The sequence below is a fragment of the Etheostoma spectabile genome, chromosome 7, assembly GCF_008692095.1.
Source record: "Etheostoma spectabile isolate EspeVRDwgs_2016 chromosome 7, UIUC_Espe_1.0, whole genome shotgun sequence".
Classification (NCBI taxonomy): domain Eukaryota; kingdom Metazoa; phylum Chordata; class Actinopteri; order Perciformes; family Percidae; genus Etheostoma; species Etheostoma spectabile.
The window spans coordinates 3,764,007-3,791,674 of record NC_045739.1 but is presented as its reverse complement, the minus strand read 5'-3'; the positions used below and the strand labels follow the sequence as shown (position 1 = coordinate 3,791,674).

At 40.4% G+C, this 27,668-nt stretch overlaps 1 protein-coding gene across 2 annotated transcripts; it reads left to right on the top strand.

The window, feature by feature from the left end:
• On the top strand, positions 1–26,420 carry col2a1a (collagen, type II, alpha 1a). 2 transcript variants are annotated; one of them, XM_032520032.1, is made up of 54 exons: positions 1–327; positions 2,204–2,410; positions 3,677–3,693; positions 3,852–3,884; positions 4,658–4,690; positions 4,884–4,937; positions 5,299–5,391; positions 6,037–6,114; positions 6,398–6,442; positions 6,576–6,629; positions 7,046–7,099; positions 7,662–7,715; positions 7,819–7,872; positions 7,993–8,046; positions 8,166–8,210; positions 8,373–8,426; positions 8,566–8,610; positions 8,758–8,811; positions 9,271–9,369; positions 9,510–9,554; positions 9,664–9,762; positions 9,866–9,919; positions 10,037–10,144; positions 10,253–10,306; positions 10,454–10,552; positions 10,692–10,745; positions 11,287–11,385; positions 11,582–11,635; positions 11,752–11,805; positions 11,893–11,946; positions 12,153–12,206; positions 13,037–13,081; positions 13,340–13,438; positions 14,659–14,766; positions 15,416–15,469; positions 15,579–15,632; positions 15,722–15,775; positions 17,655–17,708; positions 17,810–17,917; positions 18,076–18,129; positions 19,970–20,023; positions 20,139–20,300; positions 20,465–20,572; positions 20,922–21,029; positions 21,179–21,232; positions 21,351–21,458; positions 21,576–21,629; positions 21,748–21,855; positions 21,964–22,017; positions 22,661–22,768; positions 22,885–23,173; positions 24,169–24,356; positions 24,473–24,715; positions 24,839–26,420. In XM_032520032.1, exons 1-54 carry the CDS (start codon positions 234–236, stop codon positions 24,983–24,985), a joined length of 4,464 nt encoding a protein of 1,487 aa, XP_032375923.1. In that variant the 5' UTR covers positions 1–233; the 3' UTR covers positions 24,986–26,420. The 2 variants fall into 2 exon arrangements, with proteins under 2 accessions (XP_032375923.1, XP_032375924.1); XM_032520033.1 differs by lacking the exon at positions 2,204–2,410 and having other exon boundaries at positions 3–327.
• The last annotated feature ends 1,248 nt before the right edge of the window (positions 26,421–27,668 follow it).

Here is a 27,668-nt window from a genome sequence, read left to right as displayed (position 1 = left end):
AATATACGAAGATCCATACAAGGCACAGTGGACATAAAACCGCGGTGCTTGCCCTGACGCGGTGGGTGCAGAGTGCCAGCTGGGGCCCCGCGTTGGATTCCACTTAGGTTTTGGAGGGTTTGACTGCATGGTGCCATAAGTCTCTGGGAACACACACTTAACACACCACTGACTGAAAGCCTGGTCTCATCCTTCACTTCTCACCCTAGCTACTGCATGTCTAATATTTAGACATGTTCAGCTTTGTGGACTCAAGGACTGTTCTGCTACTTGTAGCATTCCAAGTTGTTTTACTATCCGTGGTCAGATGTCAGGAAGAGGACGACCGTAAGTTGCACAGTTTTTCTTGACTCTTTTCTTTTTACTTACAAAAGAAATGCGGATCTTTATTCTGATGATATTACCAACTTCTTTTTGCCTTCCCAATCTTCTCTACCTGATGTCTCAGAAGAATAGTGGGAAGCAGATACAATGCCAGTGTTGTTGATGTCAAATGAAGAACAGGAAGCGCACAACTCTTTTTGTTGTTGTTGCTGTGGCCAGCATTACATGCTTTTTACAGTTATGTAGTTGTTGATTGTTTCCGATGTATAACATAAGCCGGCTACCAATAGTCTTTCCAAATATGCCAGTCCATTTCTTTCTGTAGGAAAGGTGAGGCTGTCAAGGCACATCTGCGTGGGATGGAGGACCAGGTGAACAAGTGTCTGTTTGTCCTCACCTGGGTCCCGCTGCTCAGCCCACACTGCTGTGTTTGCTCATTCTGTAGTCCTAGTTTTCAGCAGTAGATCTGCTTAATCAGGCCTATTGCTGCATTAAATGCCTTTGGATTACTTTTTTCTACCATTATGTTGCAGAAACACTTCTGAACATCTTAAAATCCGGATTTTATTGAAAATTATGCTTGATAAGTAAATGGGAGTTTAACTGTTTTCAAGACATGTAAAAAATGTAACACGTAAACCTCACCCACATGATTTGGCTGGAGCAGATTGGGGGGTTTTGATGATGTGAAGTGACAGGGCCAGACAGTGCTTGACCCTAGGCTAGCAGGCTCAAAGGGTAGCAGGAAGGGAGCGCACAGCAGGGAGTCAACAGATGATGGACATATAGTTGTATTTATAGCAAGATGGACTTCACGTTAGTGCTTCCAATTCCCTGTCTTGTAGCCTTAATCAGCTTTTAGCATTACATGAACCCATATATTGTTATAACAGAAGTGGTGGGGAAGTAGAAAGCAAATATTTCAGTTCATGAACTAAACCTCATTGTTACATGTTTGGGCTAAGTATCACTTTCACAAATATGCTTAAAAAAACATAACAGCAGTTAGTAGGGCCAGCCCTAAGCTATATATACCTTAAACAAATCACCCATTCTTAATTCCCCAAAGTGTTTGCACTTCTCTTGACACAGCCATGGGACACAGATGGAGAAATTTAGAAGGACCCAGTGTTTACTTAAGGCAGCAGCTTGTCAATTGGACACAGTACCCTGTAAGAGAGGTTCATTCATACGAGCAGGAAAGCAGGCCTGCAGGTTAAATATACTCAGCCACATATACTCAGCCAACGACGTGAAATACCTCAGCTAGAGCTTCAGACACAACTGTTAACTGCGGCTCTTGTTGACATCACATTTTATGCTGTTATAAAAATCTCCATACGAAAACTTGGAGCCTTTTCTTGCCTGCACAATGAGTTATTTTTAAAACTTGTAAATTATAGTCCACAGCTACTGATTTGTACCAGTGTATTTTGGGTCAAACCACCACCTGTTCGTCAGCATCAAAGGGACAAAGAACTTTCTATTCGTTAACATCATGCAATCACACTCATATGTTTTATCGTGTCATGCTGTTTTTTGAATGTGACTTTTTGTGTACTCTGCAGTACTTTACGAAGTGTTCAGAGCTGTTATTTGATACAGGATAACTTTTATCTTTCTCTTTCCTCCTTTATTCACTAACCACTCCTCCATCTTACCCCCCACACTGCTACTACTCCTCCCATTTCCTTGCCATACCTTTTGGACCCCTTTCATCCTCTTACTCCCACTTCCCTCTCTTTTTTAACATCTGCTTTACCAACCCTCAACACTGTATGAACCTCAATTCCTTTTCCTATCTAATTCTCTCTTGAACCATCCTCTCTTTCTTCTTTGTCTGTCCACCTGCCACGCGCCCCCTGCTGGCCACCTACAGAGGAGGCAGGTGGCTGCATCCAGGACGGCCAGCAGTATAATGACAAGGATGTGTGGAAGCCCGAGCCGTGTCGTATCTGTGTGTGTGACACCGGAGCGGTTCTGTGTGATGAGATAATCTGCGAGGAGATCAAAGAATGTGCCAACCCTCTCATCCAATCTGGAGAGTGCTGTCCCATCTGCCCTGCTGATGCCAGTGCCCCCATTGGTTGTAATTTATTTATTCAAATACCCATAAATAAATTACTTTTTTAGCTTGCATTTATCTTACCCTGGCTTACACTTTTGAATGGGGAACTGCCTTAGGATCTAAATAGTCTGCCTGATTGGAGCAGCAGCAGTCATTGATCTCTTGATTTAGTTGAATACTTTTGGCTGTTCTAAAACATTTTACTTTTATGATTTGGAATAAGTCAATAACGTTGATGATGTTCCCGATTCCAAAGTGGCCCTCTACATGCTTGGTTTGGATGGAGACCATATAAGTCACATTATCAGGATCTCTTATTCCCAATGAAAGCCTATTCCATGAAGAATTGGATGAATCCTGAGATGTGTTGTCTGGTTCTCAGCTAAACCTGTAGAGAACCCTTCTGCTTTTCTACCTTATGACTAAGATGAAGCCTACATCCATACTGAGCCTCAACTCAATGATTTAATTTACTCATTTGGACGTCTTCTACAAAATAAAGGTGTCTTCAGAGAGGGACCAAAGTTTCCCTCAACTTTTATGTCATGTCAAGACTCTATAGATGAACCTGTCAAAGGTTCAAAACCTTGTCAGGAGCAACTGTAGTCCTGTGGCGTCCTAAGAGACCCCCTGGTGTTTGAAAATGACAATGATTTTGACTGATTTATCTAACCAAATTGATACAAAGTTGTTAAAAAGATAACATGTACAGGTATGTTTTTGTATATAACAAAAGGTTAATTTACCCAAATCACAACTTTTGCTGATATCTGAAGTCTTGTTCAGTAGTGGATTGTCCAGGCCATCAGGAAAAGAATAAGTTTAAGATTACTGAAACATAAATTCATTCAATCATATATGATATAAATATACACAATATACAACATTATCAAAAAGCTTACTGGCACTGGCTGCCATGCTTTATTTAATAAGCTATGCTTGGCTGTTAAAGCTTGCTTACCTTTTTCTTACTTTCACTTTTTTGCTTTAATGATTGGATATAAATACATTATTGTTATCTCCTAGTCCATGTTTGCTTCTGCTTCCTCCCTCTTGGTTTTACATTTCACCATTTACACTGTATAATCTGGATGGGTTTTTTGCCTCTGGGTCTGGTGAATGGTTTTTGATCACTTTAGCATTGTTAGATTTGCTTGCAGGTCTCCTTTTTCTAAGAATCACAAACTAGGATTCAAATCAGTCAAGTGTCTGAGTTCTTTGTACTTGTACACGTTTAATGTTCTGTTCTTTTTCCTCCCCTTCATACATCCATCTGAACACCAGAAACGATTGGTGCTAAGGTGAGGCAGTAGGTTGACTGATATCAATTCACTCAACAAGTAACCGTATGCAAACATTATACAACAACATTTTCTTATAAAATCTGAAGCTTGAAGTAGTTTGTTTCTCAGTAAAGTTGTTTAGCCCACTGATATCACGTCTTTTTCTTATCAATCAGGGCCAGAAAGGTGAACCAGGAGAGATTGCAGATGTAAGTATGAATCCTCTGCAGTGAAGTAATGTCTCATTACTGTACACAAAACATCCACTCTAAACTGCTTTAAACACAAACTCATTACCTGCCTGAGTGCTCATTTTACTCAGACAACAAATTTTGCTTCACTGTTGTTTTTATTTGTAATAAATAATTATAGACTTTTGTTTTCTTATTTAGGACCTTTATATGTTCTTCATTGTGCCCAATCATTTACATAGCATTACCTATACAATACACACATTTCTCAAGTACTTGGTTTGTTGAATTTGACATTTCTCTCTTGACTTTTTGAATTATTCTCAAACAATGAAAAAGTGTAGTTTCTTGTTATGTATTGATAATCCCACATTTTCTTGAGTTTTAAACATTTTGGATCATTAGAGTGGTAGTTTCTCGCTGGCTAACTACAATGTCCAACAATCCCTCATTGAACTTTCTGTTACATGAGGAAAAACCCCACATTCCTTGGACATAATGAACCCTATCAAATCCTCTTAGATCCTATCAGCAACTTTGCTGCAAGTGCACATGTCAGGTGAACAAAGTCAGTCCATTTCCAGAGGTTAAGAGGAGGTGATGTTTTTAACAAAACTTGTCCTGTCAAACTAAATCTTCATCAGATTAGTTTGATGTCCACCTCCTACAAAGCTGGAATGTTCTCTAATTTAAGCTGTTCAGAAACTGGTCCAACTGGACACAACATGAGAGATTGGTTTTATAATGAAGATGAGTCATTTGCAAAATCTTTTTTATTGCCCTTTGTGCAGGTTGTAGGACCAAAGGGACCACCAGGCCCTATGGTAAATATTAAACAGTTTTATTCATTTTATTGAGATTAAAAGGGGACAGTTCTTTGTTTAATGTTTTAATTCTACACCTATCCAAGCATGGTTTGATTAGGTTGTTTTTTGGTAGATAATAATATGGTTTTTGCTCTGAATAGTTATGGCCATCCTTGGAATCTTACTGAGACAAATAGATTTGTTTTTGCAGGGCCCCCCAGGTGAACAGGGAGTACGTGGAGAAGCTGGCGCTAAAGGTGATAAGGTAAGAGACAACATTCTTTGCCCAAAAAACACCATCTTCTCCACCAATCTACTCAGTATTTCATTCAGAAGAAATTGTCTCCTATTAATGTGTGATTTTAGAATTGGTCTACCAAATATTAGTTCAAGCAACAACAGTTCTGATCATTCTAATAATTGAACTAACAGAGTTATGTATAGTGTGAGCTTGCAATGTTTTAATTACTTGTGTGTAGGAACATCAGATGTAATTATCATGCAATAGATATGAGGCTTCTTCTGCAAATGTTAAGGCATTGATTAAAAAAAGAAGATCTGACATGAAATCTTCTTTAGTACTCCTGATAAACTTAAAGAAAATCACCTTCTCTGTTTTTCCCTAGGGAAATGCAGGACCTCGTGGAAGAGATGGTGAGCCTGGCACCCCTGGGAACCCCGGACCCCCTGGCCCACCCGGACCACCAGGACTTGGAGGGGTGAGTCTGAGAGAACTTCTGTAACACACGGCATAAACAGTTTAATAAAACCACCTTTTTTCCCCTCAGATTTGAGTCCCAACACCACATTGTTAATCCCATATCACATATAACACAATGGTAGGAAGAAAAATGTAAAACAGAGGTCTAAATATATAGAGGACTTAATGGTAAATTGTTGATATAAATCACAAGCACTATTTGTGTCTTTAGCATCACTAAACCAATTGTGTTCTCTACTATTGCAAATTACAGGGTGAATTGAACTGATGAATGAATGAATGTCTGTGCTTCCTTTGAGACTTCTTCTTCTGCTACATTTGTCTTGATCAATAGAGGAAACTCAAAATGAGTTTATTCGTTTTTGATTCAAAGAAAAAAGAGGGAAGCATGTGAAGGCACACTACTGTCCTAAATGGACTGCAGTTTACTTGTATAGTATGTTTTTACAGAATCATGAAGGGTGAAAATAGTGTGTTACTTTAGCAGGCAAATGTATTCTTCCTATTTTCTTTCATGGTACCTGAACTACCATTAATGTCCTTCACTTGCTGCTGTGTGTAATGACCTACTTATCCCAAGCAGCTCAGCCAGGATAAACTATCCTAATTGACTCTCAGTCTCTGTCTGTTTTGTGTTTTACAGAATTTTGCTGCTCAGATGGCTGGAGGTTTTGATGAGAAGGCTGGAGGTGCTCAGATGGGTGTGATGCAGGGACCAATGGTAAGTCGTGCTGTTCACAGTGAATATATCTCACAGGATGAGTGTATGTGTATGTGTTTGGTATGTAAACAGTTCTATCTCTCATAATGACTAATTCAAAAACCTCATATAACATTAAGCTTGTCTCAGAGTTGCTGCTGAAGAGAAGTGTATATAGTAATCTTTACAATGCTGCCACCTTGTGCTCCAGTAGTTTTACTCCAACACACAGATTTAAAGCTACCTCTTAGATTAATTTGTCACACTTTAAACTTTATCTGAATGTCTTGTGTTTCTCTTTCAGGGTCCTATGGGACCTCGTGGCCCCCCTGGACCTAGTGGAGCTCCTGTAAGTACCTTCATTACAGCACTAAATCATTATGTGATTGATTATCATAATCAAACAGAAACTGTACAGACATGTAGAGGAGAAATGTTGGCATAAATTAATACATTATTTGCATTTTTATTTGTTCCTATAGGGACCACAGGGTTTCCAAGGTAGCCCTGGAGAGGCTGGAGAGCCTGGCCCAGCTGTAAGTATTAACACATATCCCAGAATGCGTCTATGCGACCGACAGACTGATTTCACACTGTACTCATCACATTTGCTGTAATGTTTAGGTTTTACCAACAGCACCTACTTCCACAGAAACATAAGCTCATTATAAACATTGTCATAAACCTATTTAAATAAATAAATATCACAACCAATACATCAATAAATATCTATCTATTTATCATATTTAAGTCTATTGCCGTTTGACTTCTCTCACACAGTAGAAATCCTTGATACCGTCACCAAATTTAGCCACAAATTTAGGGCAAGAAAGTGTAAAGGCAGTGTTTGCATTTTGCAGCCCAAAGTCTGTAACTGTAACTTTTTCTAATTATCTTTGGATCAACGAGATAACTGATACTTAGGGTTAATCTGTGTGTGTTTTTATAACAGGGAGCATTGGGACCTCGGGGACCGCCCGGACCTTCTGGAAAACCTGGAAGCGACGTAAGTGTCAAGGCTATTTTTTGTGTTACTTTTGGTTATTTTATTTCCATTTTAATTTGAATTGTTGTGTTTGTCTGAGTCTGAAATGCTTTTGTTCCTGTTTTAACCATGTAGCTTTGTTTTGTAAAGTGCTGTATAAATTAAGTTTATTATTAGTATTATTATCTTTGCACCCACCGCATATTAAAACATAAGTGCAAAACCTACACAAAGGTCAAAGCAAACCACATTTTTTAAGAACAGAGTGAAACATTTTATGTTCTAAAGATTTCACTTATTCTCTTATGTCCCAAGGAACAATGTTACTATTTTACTTTATTCCCTTACAATTATTTCACAATGATGTTTGACTTGATCAAACATATAAACATCTTTTGTATAAGTTCCCTACCCCCTAAACCAAATGTACCACTAGGGGGCACTCTCTATCTCCTAGCAATAGTGGTGAGAATAATGGCTGTATGCCTATCTTTCCTCTAAGGTGCAGTGCAGTTACACTGTATTAAGCAGCTGCTGTACACTGTTTGGCGACATACTCATTCCACTTCCTGTTTGTTTCTAGGGCGAAGCTGGCAAACCAGGAAAAGCTGGTGAGCGTGGACCTGCAGGGCCTCAGGTGACTAACTTCAGGATCACAGCACATGTCAAAGTCAGGAGAAGAAAACAGAGATGAGGATAAGTTTCCCTCATGTAAAAATGTGGTGATTTTGTATTTTCAGGGAGCTCGTGGATTCCCTGGAACTCCTGGACTTCCTGGAATCAAAGGACACAGAGTGAGTGTTTAAAACCTTCACTGCTAAACAAAAGCAGCAGAATAAATTATGCTCATTTATTACACCTGAAGACTGATTGATGTGTGAGGTGCTGATGATTCCTGTTGTGTTTCCCTGTAGGGTCATCCTGGTCTGGATGGCGCTAAGGGAGAAACTGGTGCCGCAGGAGCCAAGGTAAGAGCACCACATGCATCTTTTTTGCAATAAGATAACCAAATTATAATTGATTAGCAATTTCTTTAATTGTTATTTTGCTCACTACTTCTAATTTTTCTGATTGTCGTTCCCATCAGGGCGAGTCTGGTTCTGCAGGAGAGAACGGCGCCCCCGGACCCATGGTGAGTCTCCAGGGCTTTATCTGGTCTGTCAAATGAATGCAAACATATGCTAGTAACAGTATGGGATGATAGAGAAGATAAATACTTGTTTTGTAAATTACAGCTACTACGTATGTTCCATAATAATCAAGATAAACTGAACAGTTGTATCTTCTGTTGTAGGGCCCACGTGGTCTTCCCGGTGAGAGGGGGCGTTCTGGAGCTGCTGGAGCTGCAGTGAGTAACAAACTCATGGCTGCTTCAATCCATTGAGCATCACTATGTTTTTAGTTTTCTGCATAATATTTGTAACAATTTTAAGAAGCATATAATGTTATGGTCTCTTCATTGACTATCCTGTCTTTTTACTCCTCAGGGTGCCCGTGGAAATGATGGTTTGCCCGGTCCCGCTGGTCCACCTGTGAGTATCATAGTTCCCACTTTGCATCCAATTCATTCAATTGATTTTTCTTTTGCAATGTTGTTTAGGTGGTTAGGCCTTTAATAACACAAGCAACAAATGGATGAGACATGTACCCTAACCTGCAGATTATTGTTCTGTCAACAGGGGCCTGTTGGTCCTGCTGGAGCTCCAGGTTTCCCAGGATCTCCAGGAGCCAAGGTTTGTGCACATTACATTATCATAAACTACTACTAAAATATGCAACAAAAAAAAGCCTGGTGATTGTCATTAAACTGTAGCCACAGGTTCTACTTCATTGCTCAGTGAATTCTTCCTAAAGTACTTGTAGATAGTTGATCTCTTTTTATTTAGTCTGGTTTCATAGAATAAAAACACACAAATTCCTGCCTGGTTCTTGTAGGTACTTTTTTTTAATACAAAAATGATCAATTTAAGTATATTCTACAAACTACTCTACAATCTTCTCAAGAAAGACAAATGTGCATTATTAGTTATGTCATATTGAGTTGAGTTAACTTACTTAGAATAATACATATGGGAACATATAAGAACATACAGCACATATGTGCTACATAAAGGAACACATGTTGGCCTTACAGTTAAATGATAAATTCTTTTTTTTCTCATTTTAATCATAAATGAATTGTGTCCTGTCAGGGAGAAGCTGGTCCTACTGGAGCCCGTGGATCTGAAGGAGCACAGGGACCCCGCGGAGAGGCCGGAACCCCAGGATCTCCCGGACCTGCCGGAGCATCGGTTCGTTTAACCTCACTAATGCCAATCATGCAGATTTTAATTTACTCATATAACTGTACCATTCTTACACTGTGCTTCTTTTCTGTTAATATTTTGTCAACACAATGTGACGCATGGCTTCTTTGTCTCTGTGTGTGTAGGGTAACCCCGGTACTGATGGTATTCCCGGAGCTAAAGGATCTGCTGTAAGTCCTCTCTCTGTAGAGTCCTCAACTACCTTGTGATTCTTTATAATTCATAAAAATTACAGTTTGACTTTATTCTGATATGTTGTTGTTTCTTTCTTCCCTGAAGGGTGCTTCTGGTATTGCTGGTGCTCCTGGATTCCCCGGCCCCCGTGGCCCACCTGGACCACAGGGAGCTACAGGACCTCTGGGGCCAAAAGGACAGTCTGTAAGTCAATTGGGAATAATCTAAAACTCTGTGAACACCTCAATACTCTTTTTGTTTTATGATTATTCATTGTTGTGGTTTTCTTCTTTCTTGCCATACCTAGGGAGACCCTGGTCTTCCTGGATTCAAAGGTGAAGCTGGACCAAAGGGAGAGCTTGTGAGTTGTCTGGACTTGGTTTTCAGGGATTTTTGACCATATATTCCATAATAACTGCAATACATCTTTTAGAATTAGACTACAGAGATTTAATTACATATCTTAATTTTTTCTCAGGGCCCCGTTGGTCCCCAAGGTCCTCCTGGCCCTGCTGGTGAAGAAGGAAAGAGAGGTGCAAGAGGAGAGCCTGGAACTGCTGGACCACTCGGACCTCCAGGAGAGAGAGTAAGTCATCAGGATGTACAATAACGTTGGTAAACAAGTGACATTTGGAAGTAGTTGTTGCTATTGTATGGTCAATCTAATCAAACGTATCTCTGTGATTCTTTCCAGGGAGCTCCTGGTAACCGTGGTTTCCCAGGTCAGGATGGTCTTGCAGGTGCTAAGGTGGGTCCAGGTTTCACCTCAATGACACCGTCATGTTGATTTAATCTAAATACTGCAGCACCAGAAAGATGCTGCTATGGTCATAAAACGAGCTGCCATATTTCTAGCAGACTGATATTGAACTGACTTATATCTTATCTTCCTCAGGGTGCTCCTGGTGACCGTGGTGTTCCGGGTGCTGCTGGGCCCAAAGGTGCTACTGGAGACCCTGGACGCACAGGAGAGTCAGGTCTCCCCGGCGCAAGAGTGAGTCAAAACAGTCACACAGTGAAATCTCAATCTTAACCTGAAATCTCAAACCAGAATTTTTAGTATGGTTGCTTTGATCTGATTGATTTTGTCGAGATTTGTCCCACCTCTTGAATGATGTGTGTGCCTCTCATAGGGTCTTACCGGCCGTCCCGGAGATGCTGGTCCTCAAGGCAAAGTTGGTCCCTCTGTGAGTACAATAATGATCCTGAGTGGTGCTTCCTGTTATAATTAAGAACAGTTGGGAGTGTTCAGTTCTGAAATAATACAAGGCATTTTAAAAGATCACAAGCAAAATAAATATCTATTAGTAGCATTTTGCTTTGTCATGGTATGCTGGCGTCACAAGTTATATACATTTTCCTAAACAGCAATATGCACATAAAATTAAAAATGTACTTTACAAATGTACTTTCGTAATTAGAGATTATGAAAAAATAGAGCAGCTGACACATTCAAAGTGGCTTCCCAGCTGCATTTTAAGCAGAACAGTACTTAGAAATATGACAGAACTACAGCACATGTACTTACGAACACAAGAAACATCAACCACAACACTGATCACTGGAGTTCTGAAATAAAAGCCTTGTATTGAGCCTTTTTGTGTGTGCACCCTTATATAATAATATTGTGTGCAAGCTTAGCATACATGAAGAGCACATTCAAGTTTCACCTCACAAGTTGTTATCTCTGGGTTTCAAAGCTGATTTCTTACCTTGTGCTTTTGACAGGGTGCTTCTGGTGAGGACGGTCGCCCAGGCCCACCCGGCCCTCAGGGAGCCCGTGGACAGCCAGGAGTGATGGGATTCCCTGGACCAAAGGGAGCAAATGTGAGTAGAGCATAGGAACACAATGGGTGTCTTCATACAGCATAATGAAAAAAACTGATAATATACAGTCTAAATGCATCCATGTCTAGCTTTTTTGTAGCCAAATATCACTACCAATAGCACAACTGTTTACCTTGTAGCACTGCAATCCAGAGATACTTAATATGGATCATTTACTGTGATTTCTCTCCAACAGGGTGAAGCTGGAAAGGCAGGAGAGAAAGGTCTTGTGGGTCGCCCTGGTGTGAGAGTGAGTACATTTTCTCCATAAAAACTTTACACTCTGAAAAACACAACCTTAGAAATGAATTGACAATTTCTTTGTCTCCAAATCACTTTTTCATAATTGAAATCCTCTCTGAACAGGGTCTGTCTGGAAAAGATGGTGAAACTGGACCTGCTGGACCTCCTGGCCCTTCTGTGAGTATTTTAGTATGATCACATGTTGTGAAATATGTCTTCTGTGATAAGTCCTGGACTGATTCCTTGTGTTTGGGTCTATTACAGGGACCTGCTGGAGAGAGAGGAGAGCAAGGACAGCCTGGACCCCCTGGCTTCCAGGTGAGTTTATCTCTCTCATCAAATACCACATAACACTCTGGAAAACAAAAAAAAATCAATATCATATTTGTATCATTCATTTTCAGTGTGAGTTCAAACTTTGGATATGATAAAGTGTTGGGCAGAGAATTATTCAGGAAGACAGCAGACTTAATTAGTAGTTATCTAGATATGATATACCTAAGCCCTTTGCTGTTGTTGAACAGGGTCTGCCTGGACCATCTGGTGCCCCAGGAGAGGCTGGAAAACCTGGAGACATGGTGAGCGAGACTTACTAACAAAACTGTTACTTGGGATTCGTTGCATCTGTAGGTGCATCGTTGACGTCAAACTCCATCAACCCGCAGGACACAGACTATAAGTATACAAGAGCTTGTATTGTAACACCCACATGCCAAATAATGTTTTTTAAAGTATTCACCCCACTCCTGGAAATAACATTATGCAGAAATGAAGGGAGTGAAAGAGTAAAAGACAAGCTAAAACAGTCTCTGGTTCAAGATGGTAAAAATAACTTGGTGTATTTGTGTAGCAACAAGATATATCCCAGTGCTAATGCTAATTTTAATCAGCAACTGGCTGCTTTTTCTTACCTGACTCATTTGTTTTTGTGATTTATGTGAAGGGTAACCAATGTAACAATGCATTTTAATATCTAAAAGCAATATGCCAAGGTAAATATATTGGTCATCTAAATCTACTCAGTTAAAATTTCTTACTTTTTGTATTTCATTTCTGCACCGCTTTTTCAAGTTGATCCATATCTAAGTTGCTCTACTGTCATACAGAGGAAATCAAACTAAAAGCTGAAAATACAATTTATTTTAAAGTTTGTGAATAAGGATCTCTGTGTAAAAGCCTCATTACTCACTGCAGTTTTTTTAGCCTAGATAAATGACTTTCAATTACATCGCAACATTTGCAATTGAAGTTGTATTTAGCTATACGATTGGTTGTTTTGGCTTTTTATACTAGGACTAACAATAAAAACTCAGCAGAAGTTTTACGATATATAGAAGTTTAGATAAGTGTAACACTTGCAATGTAACTTTCAAAAACAGGAATATAACTGTGTCTTCTCTCTGTGCAGGGTGTTTCTGGAGAGGCCGGAAGTCCTGGTGCTGTCGGACCCAGAGTGAGTTTCCATGTTAAAGCTTCACATCTTCATTTCCAATGATTTCAAAGCAAAGTGTAATTTCATGTATGACAATAACGTATGTGCTGGGTGACACATACTGTTCATACATGAAAAATACAACTAATTTATGTTGGTATGGTTTCATACATTGAGACCTGGATTTTATCATTTTGGTACAACATTTGAGCACTCCTCTCAGTTATTGCTCCCATTCCTTGTTTCTCCTGTTGATACCGTTTCTTTGTCTCCTAACAGGGTGAACGTGGTTTCCCTGGTGAACGGGGTGGTGCTGGAGCTCAGGGTCTTCAGGGACCTCGTGGACTTCCTGGAACACCTGGAACAGATGGACCCAAGGTTAGTGGATGACTTTGATATCGTTTTTATTTTTAGAATCAAATCGGCGCTCTGAGGCATTTCTGATTCCAGAAGAACATATCAAAAAATTGGTTCAAGATGGACTTCTTGTCCATACCATGCCAGGTGGATTTCCCGGAGTCTCAACTGGTTGCCTGGCAACCTCACAGTAAGACAAGGCTCCAGGAAGTTACTGTGCCCGGCCGACACATAGTCCAGCGTTCCAATTTTCCTTTTCCAAGGATGGCTAAGTCATGACCCGCCTTACTCTGTCTCTGATTGGCTAGTAATTGTTGCCTTTGTTGGCTGGGTTGGTTAGGTTTAGACAAGAGGAGTGACATTGGTTAGGGGTTAGGGTTAGAATATCAGGGTAAGCCAATTGAAGGCAGAGAAGGGCGGGTGATACCTTCACCATCCTTGGAAAACAATCTTGGCATCCGGCACATTACCCCCCACACACAATGTTTTTTTTTTTCTACATTTTGGATTTTTTAATGATTAAACAAACAAGACATAAATGATAATTAGTGAGCTTTAGAGGTTTTGGTAGGTCCATTTTGTTGCCTTTGTTTTACCAGGTTGTTTCCCCCTGTTTCCAGTCTTTATGCTAATCTAAGCTAACTGGCCAGCTCTGGCTTTATATTTGACTGTACATATAAAAGTGGTTTTAACTTTCTCAATTATTTTTCGGCAAGAGATCAAAACATCAAACTACTCTTTAACATGAATTAAGAAAAAGTAATGAGAACCCATCTGAACCAATCTGTTCTATCCATTCATTCCTTGGTGGACATGAACCTGCAGCTTTGGTCAAGTTCTCATTTTTGAGAAATTATAAGGAATTTTTAGATTAATAATGAAATTTAAATAGGATATATTTGCACAATATTTATAAACAATTATTTTTACAGAAAAAGAGGACCAGCATATTAACACAGTGGAAATAAAATGAGAGAAGAACAGACATTCCCATTCAGATCAACATAGCAGGATGGTGACTGTGACTGTTGTAGCATGCTAACTCATTCTATTCCTATGGTCAGTGCACCGGGCTGAGCGCCATTTTCTTTGGGAATTGTCAAATGACCAATGCAAAAAGTTCAATATCCGTTCTACTCTGATTCTATTTCTAGGGTCCCCACTCAGGTTCAATTAGTTCATAGGATACTATTTAATATGAAAGAATTGTACTGACAACTTATCTCCTAATTCTAATTCAGGGAGCCATTGGACCAGCTGGTGCTGCTGGACCCCAGGGACCCCCCGGCCTGCAGGGTATGCCTGGAGAGAGAGGAACTGGTGGCATCCCAGGACCCAAGGGAGACAGAGTGAGTAGCGGATTCTTTTGTCAAAATGGAATTTTATTTTAATATTATGGATTATTTCACAAATTATATAGTACATACCGTATGATCAGTGGTGGAAGAAGTATTTAGATCCTTTACTTAAATAAAAGTACTAAAGGTCCTGCATTGAAAATGTTACTTAAGTAAAAGTATGTAATTATCATTGGGAAAATGTACTTAAAGTAAAAGTACGTAATGCAGAAAAATCCTCACATTTAGAAACTGGAAAAGATTCAAACAGTTGTGTGTTTAAAGGTCAAATCATTTCACCTCTACTTGTAGGCCGTTATCTTGTTGGGTAGTTTAATTTTTAATACAACAACATATTTTATAAACTACACATTTACTGTGTCCATAAATAAAGTAACTAGTAACTAAAGCTGTCAGATTATTGTAGTGGAGTAAAAAGTACAATATTTCTCTCTGAAATGTAGTGGAGTAGAAGTAGAAAGTGGCATGAAAAGAAAAGAGTCGAGTAAAGTATGAGTATCTTAAATTTGTACTTAAGTACAGTACTTGAGTAAATATACTTAGTTACATTCCACCACTGCATATAATAGAGCACTTGCAATGGCCTGAGGCTTGTAGTTTCCTGTGTGATTAACATGTGGCTTTCTTCTTTCTCCAACAGGGTGACAACGGACAGAAAGGACCTGAGGGAGCTCCTGGAAAGGATGGTGGTAGAGTGAGTACAAAACAAATACTTGGTCTCATAGTAAAGATTTTTTTTAAATTTCAATCCCACCCAAACTCTATTCTCTATAACCTGTACCCATTCTGTTTTCTTCCCTCAGGGTTTGACTGGTCCCATTGGTCCTCCTGGCCCATCTGGACCCAACGGCGCCAAGGTAAGAATAACAGTGTTAGCTCAAATGTTATCAATTGAGTTAAATTGTTTTGGTTGGTTGGTTTGACTGACTGTTTTTTTCCTATCCAGGGTGAGACTGGACCCTCTGGCCAAACCGGTGCTGCTGGTGCTCGTGGTGCTCCTGTAAGTACCTAATTTTGTGTTTGCGTGTATATACCACTAGTTGATCAGCTGGTGTGTTTGTCCAGGTTGGGCATGAAGTGATGAAGCTTCTTCTTGTTAAAAAAATCTGAAAAAATCTACTTCCCTCCAAAATGTTCCCTGTATATGTTGGTAGAAACACTGATGTAAAGAGCATTATGTGTTAGGTCTTTTCTAATCAAGTCTCAAATTGAATAGCATCCTTTAACCTGGACAGAGTACAATGCTGCTGCTCACACATTGATTATATAACAATAGCATAAAAGGGGGATCACTAAGCTGAACTTTATAGTGTAGAGGCTTTTCATTGGAAACAATCATCAATCCCTCTGAAAGTGTCCTTTTTAATTTGTAAAGTTTTTATTGAGCATATACAGTTTTCGATCAACAACACAAGAGGGGCTCAAGTATTTTTATATAACTGTACATATATACAAAACAAAAACGAACGGAGCGGAAGAGGAATACAGTTTTGCAGCAGGAAGTACAATAAGGATTTATATGGATAAAGTGAAAGGAAATAAGATTTATACAGATACTGATTGTAAGAAGTCTATAAAGGGTTGCCAAATCTTATGAAAGCCTGAAAGGTTGTCCTTCAACAAATATCTAATGTTTTCCAAGGGTAAAGTATTGGACAATCGAAGCATTTTGCCAGTGGATTTAGGTCTCATGAATCAGGGTAAACTTTTTGCAGTAATAGAGATAGGAAATGAACTGCTCGGCTGAGTCAATTTTTCAAAAAACGTGATGCGCCAGGATAATCAACAATGTTTCCGAGTAAGTATTTAAATCTGACAGTCATTATCATCAGACCAGAGTGCAACTTTAGGACAGGAAAAAAAAGCATGAAATGTGCTTGAGGCTGACATTTCTACAATTGATAGCATGGAAGATGCTGGATCCTTACTTTTGAAAAATGAAGCCTATGTATAATTTTGAACTGTATAAGACAATGTCTCGTATTATTGGAGCAGGAGTGTATGTATTTCAAAGATTCCTCCCAAATGTCATTAGGAATATGGATACCCATGTCCTTCTCCCAACTATCTTTATATTTAGAAAGTGTCCCTTTTATAAAACTAACTTCTATAGTAAGAGATTTATATGAGGAATTTTAAAGGACTTGACTGTGTTGATGCTTAAAATCAAACAAAACTTGGCGCTGCTTCTGTTATGCCACTTGCTGCACTTGTATTGCAGCAAGAGTTACATGGTTGTGAATATTCAGGGAGAATAGGATGATGACTGGATTGCATCATACTCCATTTCTGGCTGGGTCTTTTTTTTTTTATTATTGTTTTTCAAAAGGAAAAACAGACATACACAGCCTAAAAAATGTATTGCACATCAAAATATCACAGCAAACTACACTTAAGACAGGCCAAGAACAGGAACAAGACAATAACAGAGGTAGAACGTTATATATAATACATATTCTACATAATATACTACATATGTACAGAATAGTACATGATATTAAATCAAATAAATATTACCAGAAAATATTCATGTCATAAAGTACATTATATGTATATCTTTTAAATGTTTTAAATTAATTGGAAAGGGTACAACTCTTGTGGCTGGGTCGTCCTTGGAGATGCTAAAATCTTTGTTTGATTATGCATCACATTATCCTATTTTTCATTTTTTCATTTAATTTCCCCTTCTGTAATTACCTATTCATACTTAATATTTTTGTATATGTTTAAAACTGTTGTCCTTATTCTGAATTAACAAAACCCAATAAACAGTGGCAAAGAAGACATTTCTAAATAAAATATTACTGATAATAAAAACAGCATCAATACCTTCCCCCCCGAGAGGGCCCTGACCAGCAGTATCTTGTGTCCCCCTGCAGGGTGACCGCGGGGAAGTTGGTCCTCCTGGGCCGGCTGGCTTTGCTGGACCTCCTGTAAGTAAAGTCACCATAGTGCCTTTTGTTCAAATGAAATAACTGCAAAATTAAATGTTTTAATTATAATAATATTACCAATCGGTTTAAAACATATCCAGGGTGCAGATGGTCAGCCTGGTGCCAAAGGAGAGCTTGGTGAGTCTGGACAGAAGGGAGAAGCTGGTTCTTCTGGACCTCAGGGACCATCTGGGGCTCCTGGACCTGTGGTGGGTACTTTTATTCTTATTCTTATTTATTCTTATCATATATGTATGTATATATATATATATATATATCTCTTAGGTCACATTTCTTGACCTTTAGAGTACTTTAAAGTCCCTGTAGTGTAACATCAATATGATTAAGTATTGTTCCTCTTTTTCAGGGACCTACTGGTGTAACTGGACCTAAAGGAGCACGTGGTGCTCAGGGAGCTCCTGTAAGTAACTCCTATTTTTACTCAATCTTGTGAAAAATCCATCGCACAATACTTCTGCTGAAAGCAGATACAGAATTTACGCATTGCAATACATAGACAGTACACTTCCGAGTCCTGGGCTTTACTGATTGATTGATTCACTCCTTCATTAATCTATTGACCTAGCTTGATTTAGAAGTGAATAAAAGGAGTGTAGTGAAGTGATGAGTCAATTTGACAGACAATCTGCAAATATTTTGATAATGCGTAATTTTTCAAGCAAAATATTAAACATTCACTCATTTTCTAGTTCCAATTTCTCAGTTGGGATGACTTCCTGTTTTTCTTTCTCTTATGCAACATTAAATCAGATATTTTTTGGGCATTGGACTGTTGGCCGGACAAAACAAGCCATTTGAAGGTGTCAAAATTGTAGCTGGCATTTTACACTATCTTATGACATTTTTTTGATCAAGTAGTTAATCGTGAATAGAGAAAATAATCAGCAGATTCACTGATGATCTAAATAATCATTAACAGCATGCAGCCCTAGAAGCATGTATAAACACAACATCAAGGTTAGCTAAGTTGGATATAATACATACAGTAAATCAAATTGTTGTCAATTATGTCAACATCAAAATGATCCTGTTTTGATCAACTTAAACAATGCTGACAGAGCTAGCCTTTTAAGCTGAAGTGAGCTCCAAACGTAAGGTGCAGGGATGCCACTGATTGAAGTCACATGGCATGTGTTTGTATGACCTAATATCACATACTGTACAATGTGTCATTGGGATATACCGGCCCACAGCAGCAACAGCAATTTCTGACTCATCCGAAGCTCTCAAATAAGATAAAGAAGAACTCCTACCCTAGCACCTAACAGAAACATGATGATGGTATCATTTATATACATAGGAGGAGAACTGTTCAATCAGCTCTAGTCTTTATTGGCAGCACAATAGACCTTTTTCAGGCTCCGTTTAATTCAGGTGTCTCAGTAAGCCATGACAGTGTTACAGTGTGCCAGCGTGCACAATACCAGGACCCTGGAACCAAAGCAGCTAAATGGAATTCAGCCATTATTTGTTTTTATTTATTTACAATGCATCTATGATATGTCAAAATGCTATTCTTTAAATTGGTATTCTGCACATTCACAAAAGCATAAAGGTTATACATTATGTATTTACTTTGGTGTACTCACATACAGAGATATAAGGCCTTAAATGAGTACACTGCTAATTAAGATGACGATTTATATTTGCTGAATCCTACCTGCCAATACCATCTATAGTTGTTGATGAGAGTGATAGGAATATCAGGTCAACAGGTTGTGTATGCTTATGCTCGTAAGAGCCATGTTGTGTTGTCTACAGTGTTTTGTATTTGATTCGTATCGCAAAAGTAAATTGTGTTAAGTCACGTAATGAGATATAAGAATTAGGGTAATTGGTCACGTTGTAGAATGTGCTTTGATGCGTGTTTTGCTCTATTAAGACTCATGCTCCACCAGTCTGTCGTGCTATTGGAATTTTAAGTACTGTAAGTGCAAAGTATCAATGGAGCAGAATGCGGAGCAACATTTTTTCTGACTGCGGATTGAAGACTATATTTTAGTTATAGGTAAATCAAAGTCAGCTTTACTTCTTTTTTTTTTGTAGGCATGTTTGTGCTATAAACTGCTTTTCACTCTCTGCAATACTCATTATCATTGGATAGCTGACCAATGGGAGTGTAGCCTTCAGAAATGCATTGGACATGATAGTCCACATGACTCAGAGCCCTTTACATCCTGCAAGATTTAAGATTAACAAGCTGCAACTGCAACACTCACTGAAATTTTCCTCTTATGCAGGGTGCCACTGGTTTCCCTGGTGCTGCTGGCAGAGTTGGATCTCCTGGCCCTAATGTGAGTGTTTTCTCAATTCAACACATTCCCAGAAGGGAAATACATTCACTGAGTCATGAGATGTGTACATGTTTGGGTCTATTTCTTCTCTTATTTCTTTTTCTTCCCATCACAGGGTAACCCTGGCCCTGTTGGCCCTGCTGGTTCTGCTGGAAAAGACGGACCAAAGGGTGCTCGTGGTGATGCTGGCCCCCCAGGAAGACAGGGAGACGCTGGGCTTCGTGGAGCTCCTGGCGCACAAGGAGAGAAGGGAGAGGCTGGAGAAGATGGACCCCCTGTGAGTTTGATTTTGTACCTCACAAGAACCCACAAGCACCTGAGACAACATTGAGGCTCAATCACCTGCTATTTCAGCCTGATATTCACTAATAAACTTATTAAAAGCTGCACCTTACTGACATGAGAAAATGGTGTGTACTGTTGTCTTTCCTGACTCCGTAGGGTGCTGATGGGCCTTCAGGTCCCCAGGGTCTGGGCGGATCTCGTGGTATTGTCGGTTTGCCTGGTCAGCGTGGAGAGAGAGGCTTCGCTGGTCTGCCTGGACCTTCTGTACGTGCTTTCATCAATTTGTTTTTTTAGCTTCCATGTAAGCTGTCTGAGAGTGTGATGACGGCCACATCCTTATGATTTACAAATCTAATTTGACATTGGGTTGCCTCTTAACATTTTCTTTTACAAATTTAATTATGTCAGATTGGCCTTTATCTTAGATTAACCCAAGTTTGCCTTACATGTGAGGCTTATCCTTGTTACTTATATTTAAATTTCCACTCCGATTTATTCTATTGCATATAGACACAAAATACTGATCCGTTGAAAGTCTGAAGATTATTTTGTCTGCCTTTTAATGTCAAAGGAGCTACTGAACTCTAATAATTACATGTATGATGTTGTTCAGGGAGAGCCTGGTAAACAAGGAGCTTCTGGTTCTCCTGGCGATCGCGGACCTCCTGGACCTGTTGGACCCCCTGGACTTACTGGACCTGCTGGAGAGACTGGAAGAGAGGTCAGACATGTTACAAAGCCCTACGCCAGGGCATTGGTTGAGCATCAATTCACAATCTACTCAGGAAAAAATACTGTAATCTTGATCCATCAAACCAGATGCCTGCCATACCCTTAACCCATAACCTAAAATGTGTTTCTGTATTTTAGGGTACCCCTGGATCAGATGGACCTCCTGGTAGAGATGGAGCTACTGGAGTCAAGGTGAGAACTCACATACAACTCAACAGTCCAGCAAACTACACAATTTCTCAAAAGTCTTCTAGATCTGCTAGTTTGCAGGAACTGTTACCCTGAGTCATCACCTCTTGTCCTCCTTTAGGGAGAGCGAGGTAACACTGGTCCCTCTGGTGCCCCTGGAGCTCCTGGTTCCCCTGGTGCACCCGGACCTGTTGGACCCCTCGGCAAGCAGGGAGACAGAGGAGAGAGTGTAAGTAACACAACATACTGTAGGGGCCACAGGCAAAGCCACAGTGCCATGCATTGAGTCATATTTTTTTAAAATAATAAGACAAGCAAGCACCCACATTATTGCTTCTTTCTTTAGGGTGCTCAAGGACCCGCAGGACCCTCAGGCCCCGCTGGAGCTAGAGGAATGGCTGTGAGTACCATCATCTCTAACAGCAACAATATCAATACATTTTCTTTACATTCGATTTAGGTAATAAGAAGTGCTACACATATACAGCCATGCTTTTCAATACATATGAAACCTTTAGGGACCCCAAGGGCCACGTGGAGACAAAGGAGAGTCTGGTGAGACTGGAGAGAGGGGACAGAAGGGTCACCGCGGTTTCACTGGTCTGCAAGGTCTTCCTGGACCTCCTGTAAGTGATCCAAATCTAACAGTTCAGCCCTGCAGTACCACTTTGTCTCTTACTTCCCTTCCTCTGTCTGCCCTACCATCTAATCTGTTATTGTCCTCATCCTAACAGGGTTCCCCCGGAGATGCTGGAGCTGCCGGACCTGCCGGACCAAGCGGACCTAAGGTGAGAAAACGCAAAAAGCAAAAAGCCAAAGAAATGAAACGAAACGAAAACTCTTCTTACATTTCCATCCTGCAGCTTTAACACCCGAGATATGCCACAGTAATGAAGGGCACAGGTTAGTCTTTTTGTAATTCTCAAATCACCTGATGAAGACGGGGACGGGAGAGGCCACGTGTTTTAATTACCCACCGCTGTGATAAGATGGCCAGCTCAGGCCTTTTGTAATTACTCTTTGCGAAGAAAAGAGGCAGACGGACAGGGAGGACCATGATTTGTGAAACCACCCCTGCTGAGATCAGAAATGGACTTCAATATCTGTTCTAGATTAGCTGAGCATGGTGCCTGATAAGGAAAACCAAGAGAAATGTCACCATAAAAAAAATCTTCATGCATAATAAGGCAAAGGCTCTGGAGGTGATTGGGGTAATAGAGAGGAACTGCTGGCACTTCTGAATTGCTTAATCAGATTTTTTTTCGTTTTCTTATTCAGACTGCATGGTAGATCTAAAAACTTTTTTTTTTTTAAACAGCACTGCTTTACTCTTTCAATGGAAAGACAGAAGTTTCGAAGTAATATTTTAGATGAACACAGACATTTTAGCATCCTCTGGCTTTTACTTTAACACTCTCACTGTTTCTGAAGGGACCATCTGGACCATCCGGACCTGCTGGTAAAGACGGATCAAATGGACAGCCTGGCCCCATTGGACCCCCTGGACCTCGTGGGCGTTCTGGAGAAGGTGGTCCTGCTGTACGTAACACGTCCTAAAAATAAAATGAAATAAAATCTACTACTACCATATGCCTACATACTGGGCTTTTTCAGCGCTGTTTCGCTAAATCTGAATGCTTTTGTCTCCCCTTCAGGGTCCTCCTGGTAACGCCGGGCCCCCCGGTCCTCCTGGTCCTCCTGGCCCCGGCATCGACATGTCTGCTTTCGCAGGTCTGGGTCAGACTGAGAAGTCCCCTGATCCCCTCAGGTACATGAGGGCCGATGAGGCCTCCAGCTCCCTGAGGCAGCACGACGTCGAGGTCGATTCCACACTCAAGTCCCTCAACAGCCAGATTGAGACCCTGCGCAGCCCTGACGGCAGCCAGAAGAACCCTGCTCGCACCTGCAGAGACCTGAAACTGTGCCACCCTGAGTGGAAGAGCGGTAAGTGGGCTGGGGCGCGGGGCAAAATCAAAAGGGGGAAATATCTATATTATAACAGCTGTACTATAACATTACACATTCAAAGTGCTGCTTTCACTTTTAGATCACAGAGGTAGCTGCAGCTTTACTAATGGGGAATCAAATACTCTGATTTTACTTTGTTCAGTAAGACTGAAATAAGGATGGCTGCTGCAACGAGAGAAAGAGAGACAGAATCAGACTTACTTTATACATTTTCCTCTCAATTTAAAGCTATAGTGCGTAGTTCCTGTCGCCTTAATGAGGAGTTCTTATGACAACAACACTGTCAGCGTGTCTACATTATACAGCCTTACATGATCACACACACGCCCCCAATCCTCCTCCTCACAGAGAAGCTAAGAGGGACAGCAGGATTAATAAAACATGATGGACTCTTCAGAAGAGGTAATTACCTTGAATTTCTGCGCAGGAAAGGCACCGGACGACAATCTTCTGAACGTAGTGATACTGAGAAATACAGAGAAAGTTGAGTTGAGCTGATAGTCTTAATTAGCTTTGTAGCAACTCATTTGGCAATGGCTTGAATGTAAGGGACGTTTGTTAATATCAAGAAGTTTGGAACTAAAGCTTTAATTATTGGGTGTGTAAAATGTCTCTGCTTGAATAAGGTCAGGTTTCTCGGTAATAAGGACAGCAGACAGAAAACTAACACACATCATTATCACTGGGAACAAGATCAGCTTTTTCTTTAACAAAAATACATGTCCATACATGACCTAGAAATGTGAATACATATTTTTTTTTTAGGTCTGATCTTTCCCCAAAAAGGGTCGAAACAATGTTGCTTTCAGATTCTGTTTATTCCTGCTATATTCTATCTATATTAAGTGGCACTCTTTCAAGATACATACTGTTGGGTACGAGCCATTCAACAGGCTTACAACCTTCTTCTTTTATTTTTGGGATAAAAACACACGCCACTCCTTATTAACCCATGTTTCTCATCTCTCCAGGTAACTACTGGGTTGATCCCAACATTGGCAGCACAGCCGATGCCATCAAGGTCTTTTGTAACATGGAGACAGGAGAGACCTGCGTCAACCCAAGCATCGCCGAGGTACCAAAGAAGAACTGGTGGACCAGCAAGAGCAAGGACCGCAAACACGTCTGGTTCGGAGAGACCATGAATGGAGGATTCCACGTGAGTGCATTTTTACAATACAACACTTAAGATCCCTTCTTTGTCTATAAACTGATCTTAAAGTAAGATTAAACAATCCTAAACATGAAGGCTACTAATGAATGTCCCCTTGACAGTTTAACTACGCCGAGGACGGCCCTGTTGCCAACGCTGCCAGTGTCCAGCTGACCTTCTTGAGGCTTCTGTCCACTGAGGCATCCCAGAACCTCACTTACCACTGCAAGAACAGCATCGCCTACATGGACCAGGCCACAGGCAACCTGAAGAAGGCTTTGAAGCTGCAGGGCTCCAACGATGTGGAGATCCGCGCAGAGGGCACCAGTCGCTTCACATACAGCGTGTTGGAGGATGGCTGCAAGGTGAGGGCGGACTGCTGTAAAACACAACCAGAAACAAATGATCCCTCTTCAATTTTATCCATGTATGATTGTCAATGTATCATGAGACTGCTGTTGACACATTTCTCTACTCTCACCCAACAGAAACATACAGACCAGTGGGGCAAGACTGTCTTTGAGTACAAAACACAGAAAACCTCCCGTCTGCCAATCGTGGACATTGCTCCCATGGACATCGGAGGAGCGGATCAGGAGTTCGGAGTGGAAGTAGGCGCAGTCTGCTTCTTGTAAAGTGGAATATCACAATGGCCCCCCAAAAAACACAGGAAATAAATAAACTCAACCATGAAACATTACACACACACTTCCACAATAAAGAAGACTGGAAATTATAAAAGAAAATTGATACTTTTTCTCTCACGAACGAAGTGCTCTCCAAGTTGTACTCCCTGGATGTTAGCACTGAAGGGCACCGGCAATATCGTTACACCACACCAGCATTCTCTGTCAACCCGCTTCCTGAGATCCAGTCATGTTTCCCATGGCCCACTGTTGACGGGAACGAGTCAGAGCCTGGAGGAAGAGGGACCAAGCGAACAAGTTATGGAGAACAGAAACATGACTTGATGTCACTTATTTATTGTCTAACCTGAATGGGCAGAGTTGAGGTAGGACTGGACGGGTTTACTTTGTAAGTAAGACAAGCCCCCTTTCCACTACAGAACAGCCGCACAGCCTCTGTCCCAGTCCTACTCCACCTCCCTCCCTGTTTGCCTCCTGACACACAAATACAGCATTTTGAATCAGTGTAGACCAAAAATAAACATCCTCAGTAAAATCAAATCCAGGTGCTCCAGGCCTGTCCATCGTGAGCAGGAGTCAAACCTTTACTGTGTATTATAAATCCTTGGTTCTATTGTTGTAAAAGTCTGTGTTTATAAACAACCAGATGGTTTTATATATATTTCCACATTATGTGCGTACATGTGTCTATATGCACACCAACACTTTTCGGAAAGTGAGGTTACATTTGGGATGTATGTTTCCATGTCCCATACCCCTTGACTGCCCATCAGAGGAAGGCCCAGTTCTCGTCCAAACTAAAAAATACTTTGAACGAATTTGAGGGAAAACTTGTTTTGCTTTTTTTTTTTTTTTAATTGTAGCCATCCAGATTGTTTAAAGCTACCTCACGCTGAAAAACAAAGTTGAAAATGTTGAGTTTAAATCCGAGCTGACCAAAAATTAGCTTTCAGGTGGATATGGGGCTGAATGGCCATCTTTGCTTTGGGTTGGTCTCTCTTCAGAAGGTGCTATGAGTTCTGTAATTCAGTCCCCCCCACCACCCCACCCCACCCCTAACCCTAATTCCCACTAGCCTCACACCACACACTCACACTCCACCCTGGAGGAGGGGTGCAGTCGGGTGAAGACAGGGGAGACAGGGGCTACTCGGAAAGCTTCCCTTGGAGCCCGAAAAGTTAAACGCAGGACTCCGAGGACGGTCGCTCAAAAACAACCAGGGTGGGGTGTCATTGTGTGTGTGTGAGGGCGTGTACATTTTTTTAATTAATTTTATTATGATCATTTTTGTTTTGATTTTGTTACACTTCTAACTGATGTAAATTGGAAAATAAAAGGAAAACCGAATTAAGAATGAAGTTGATTTTTAATTGAGTTTTGAATAAAAACAGAAATGGCGTGGGGACGTATTTCTTCTTTCAGCGGAACCGTTCATGTGTGCTTAGATGTTTTTTTGTTTTGTTATACTTGTATTTCATGAGGTCAGTTACTCTTGACTGTGAGTGCATAGTCCGTGAGTGTGTGTGTGTGAGTGAAAGTTTAAGACTGTGATGCAAGTGTGTATTTTCATATGAGAGAATCTCATCACAACAGGAACAAAAGTACTGTATTAGTTCTGCAGTGTCAGGGTGGTGCTGGGCGTTGATGGCTTTGTCTGAACGAAGAGACATAAATAAAGACTTTTTTTGACTGAAATCAAGCATTTTGTAGAGTAATGATGCATCTGAATTGCTGCGTCTTGTACTGTGGCCAGCTTCCTCTCCGGTCTGTCCTGAGAAAATAAAAAGCTTGACTTAAGCCTTCACAGTGACATTTTCTTATTTAAAATATAATGTGCCATTAGCGACCCAAACGTACACTTAAAACAGATAAAAATTATGCCTGACAAAAATATGCTACTTATTTGGTTTACAATGACACAAAAATGTTATTTATATAACTGCCATTTAAAATTATTAAAAAATAAAGGGAATATCCCCGCTGTGAAATGAATATAGTTGAATCTAATCTAATCTAATTAGGAATGGAAGAAAACATATCAGATGAAAGCTGCAGGCAGCAGCTGTGGCGTGTTGCTGGTTGATGGAGCTGTGGGTTTCCTAACCTTCTCACCCTGCATGGACAGGTAAGACATTATTTCCTGGGTGGAGTGTGTTGCTCACTGGAAATGAAGTATAGCCAATTTTGTAACACTTTGTCCTTCTGTACATTATAGAACACAAACTCATTGTGTTATTACTCATTATTTAGTCTTGCTCTGGCTTTAACTTCTGGATATTTGGCAGCGTTGCCACAACGGACCGAATGGCTTCACTCGCATCTTTCTCCACCGCCATTACGGAAATACAACTCAAACTAGTGTACAACCTCAACGTCATCGTTCAGACACTCCCTCTGTTCACTGATTGGCCCGGTAAAGATTTGACCAGAGAAAAACCCAAGAGTATACCACAAACCTAGAGTAGTACGGTACAGTAGTGAAGCAAAATGAAAATTAAGCGTTAGTACGTAGGAGGGCGGGGCCAGGGTAGGTATGACTGCCTTTGTAAAACAAGTTGTGTAAAATAATTGAAGTACTCCAAAAGGAACTGTGTCTGATAAACTGCCTGATGTGATATGTCTTAAGTCAACGTCAGACGACGAGTCTGAAAATGAAATCAAATCCGGGGGG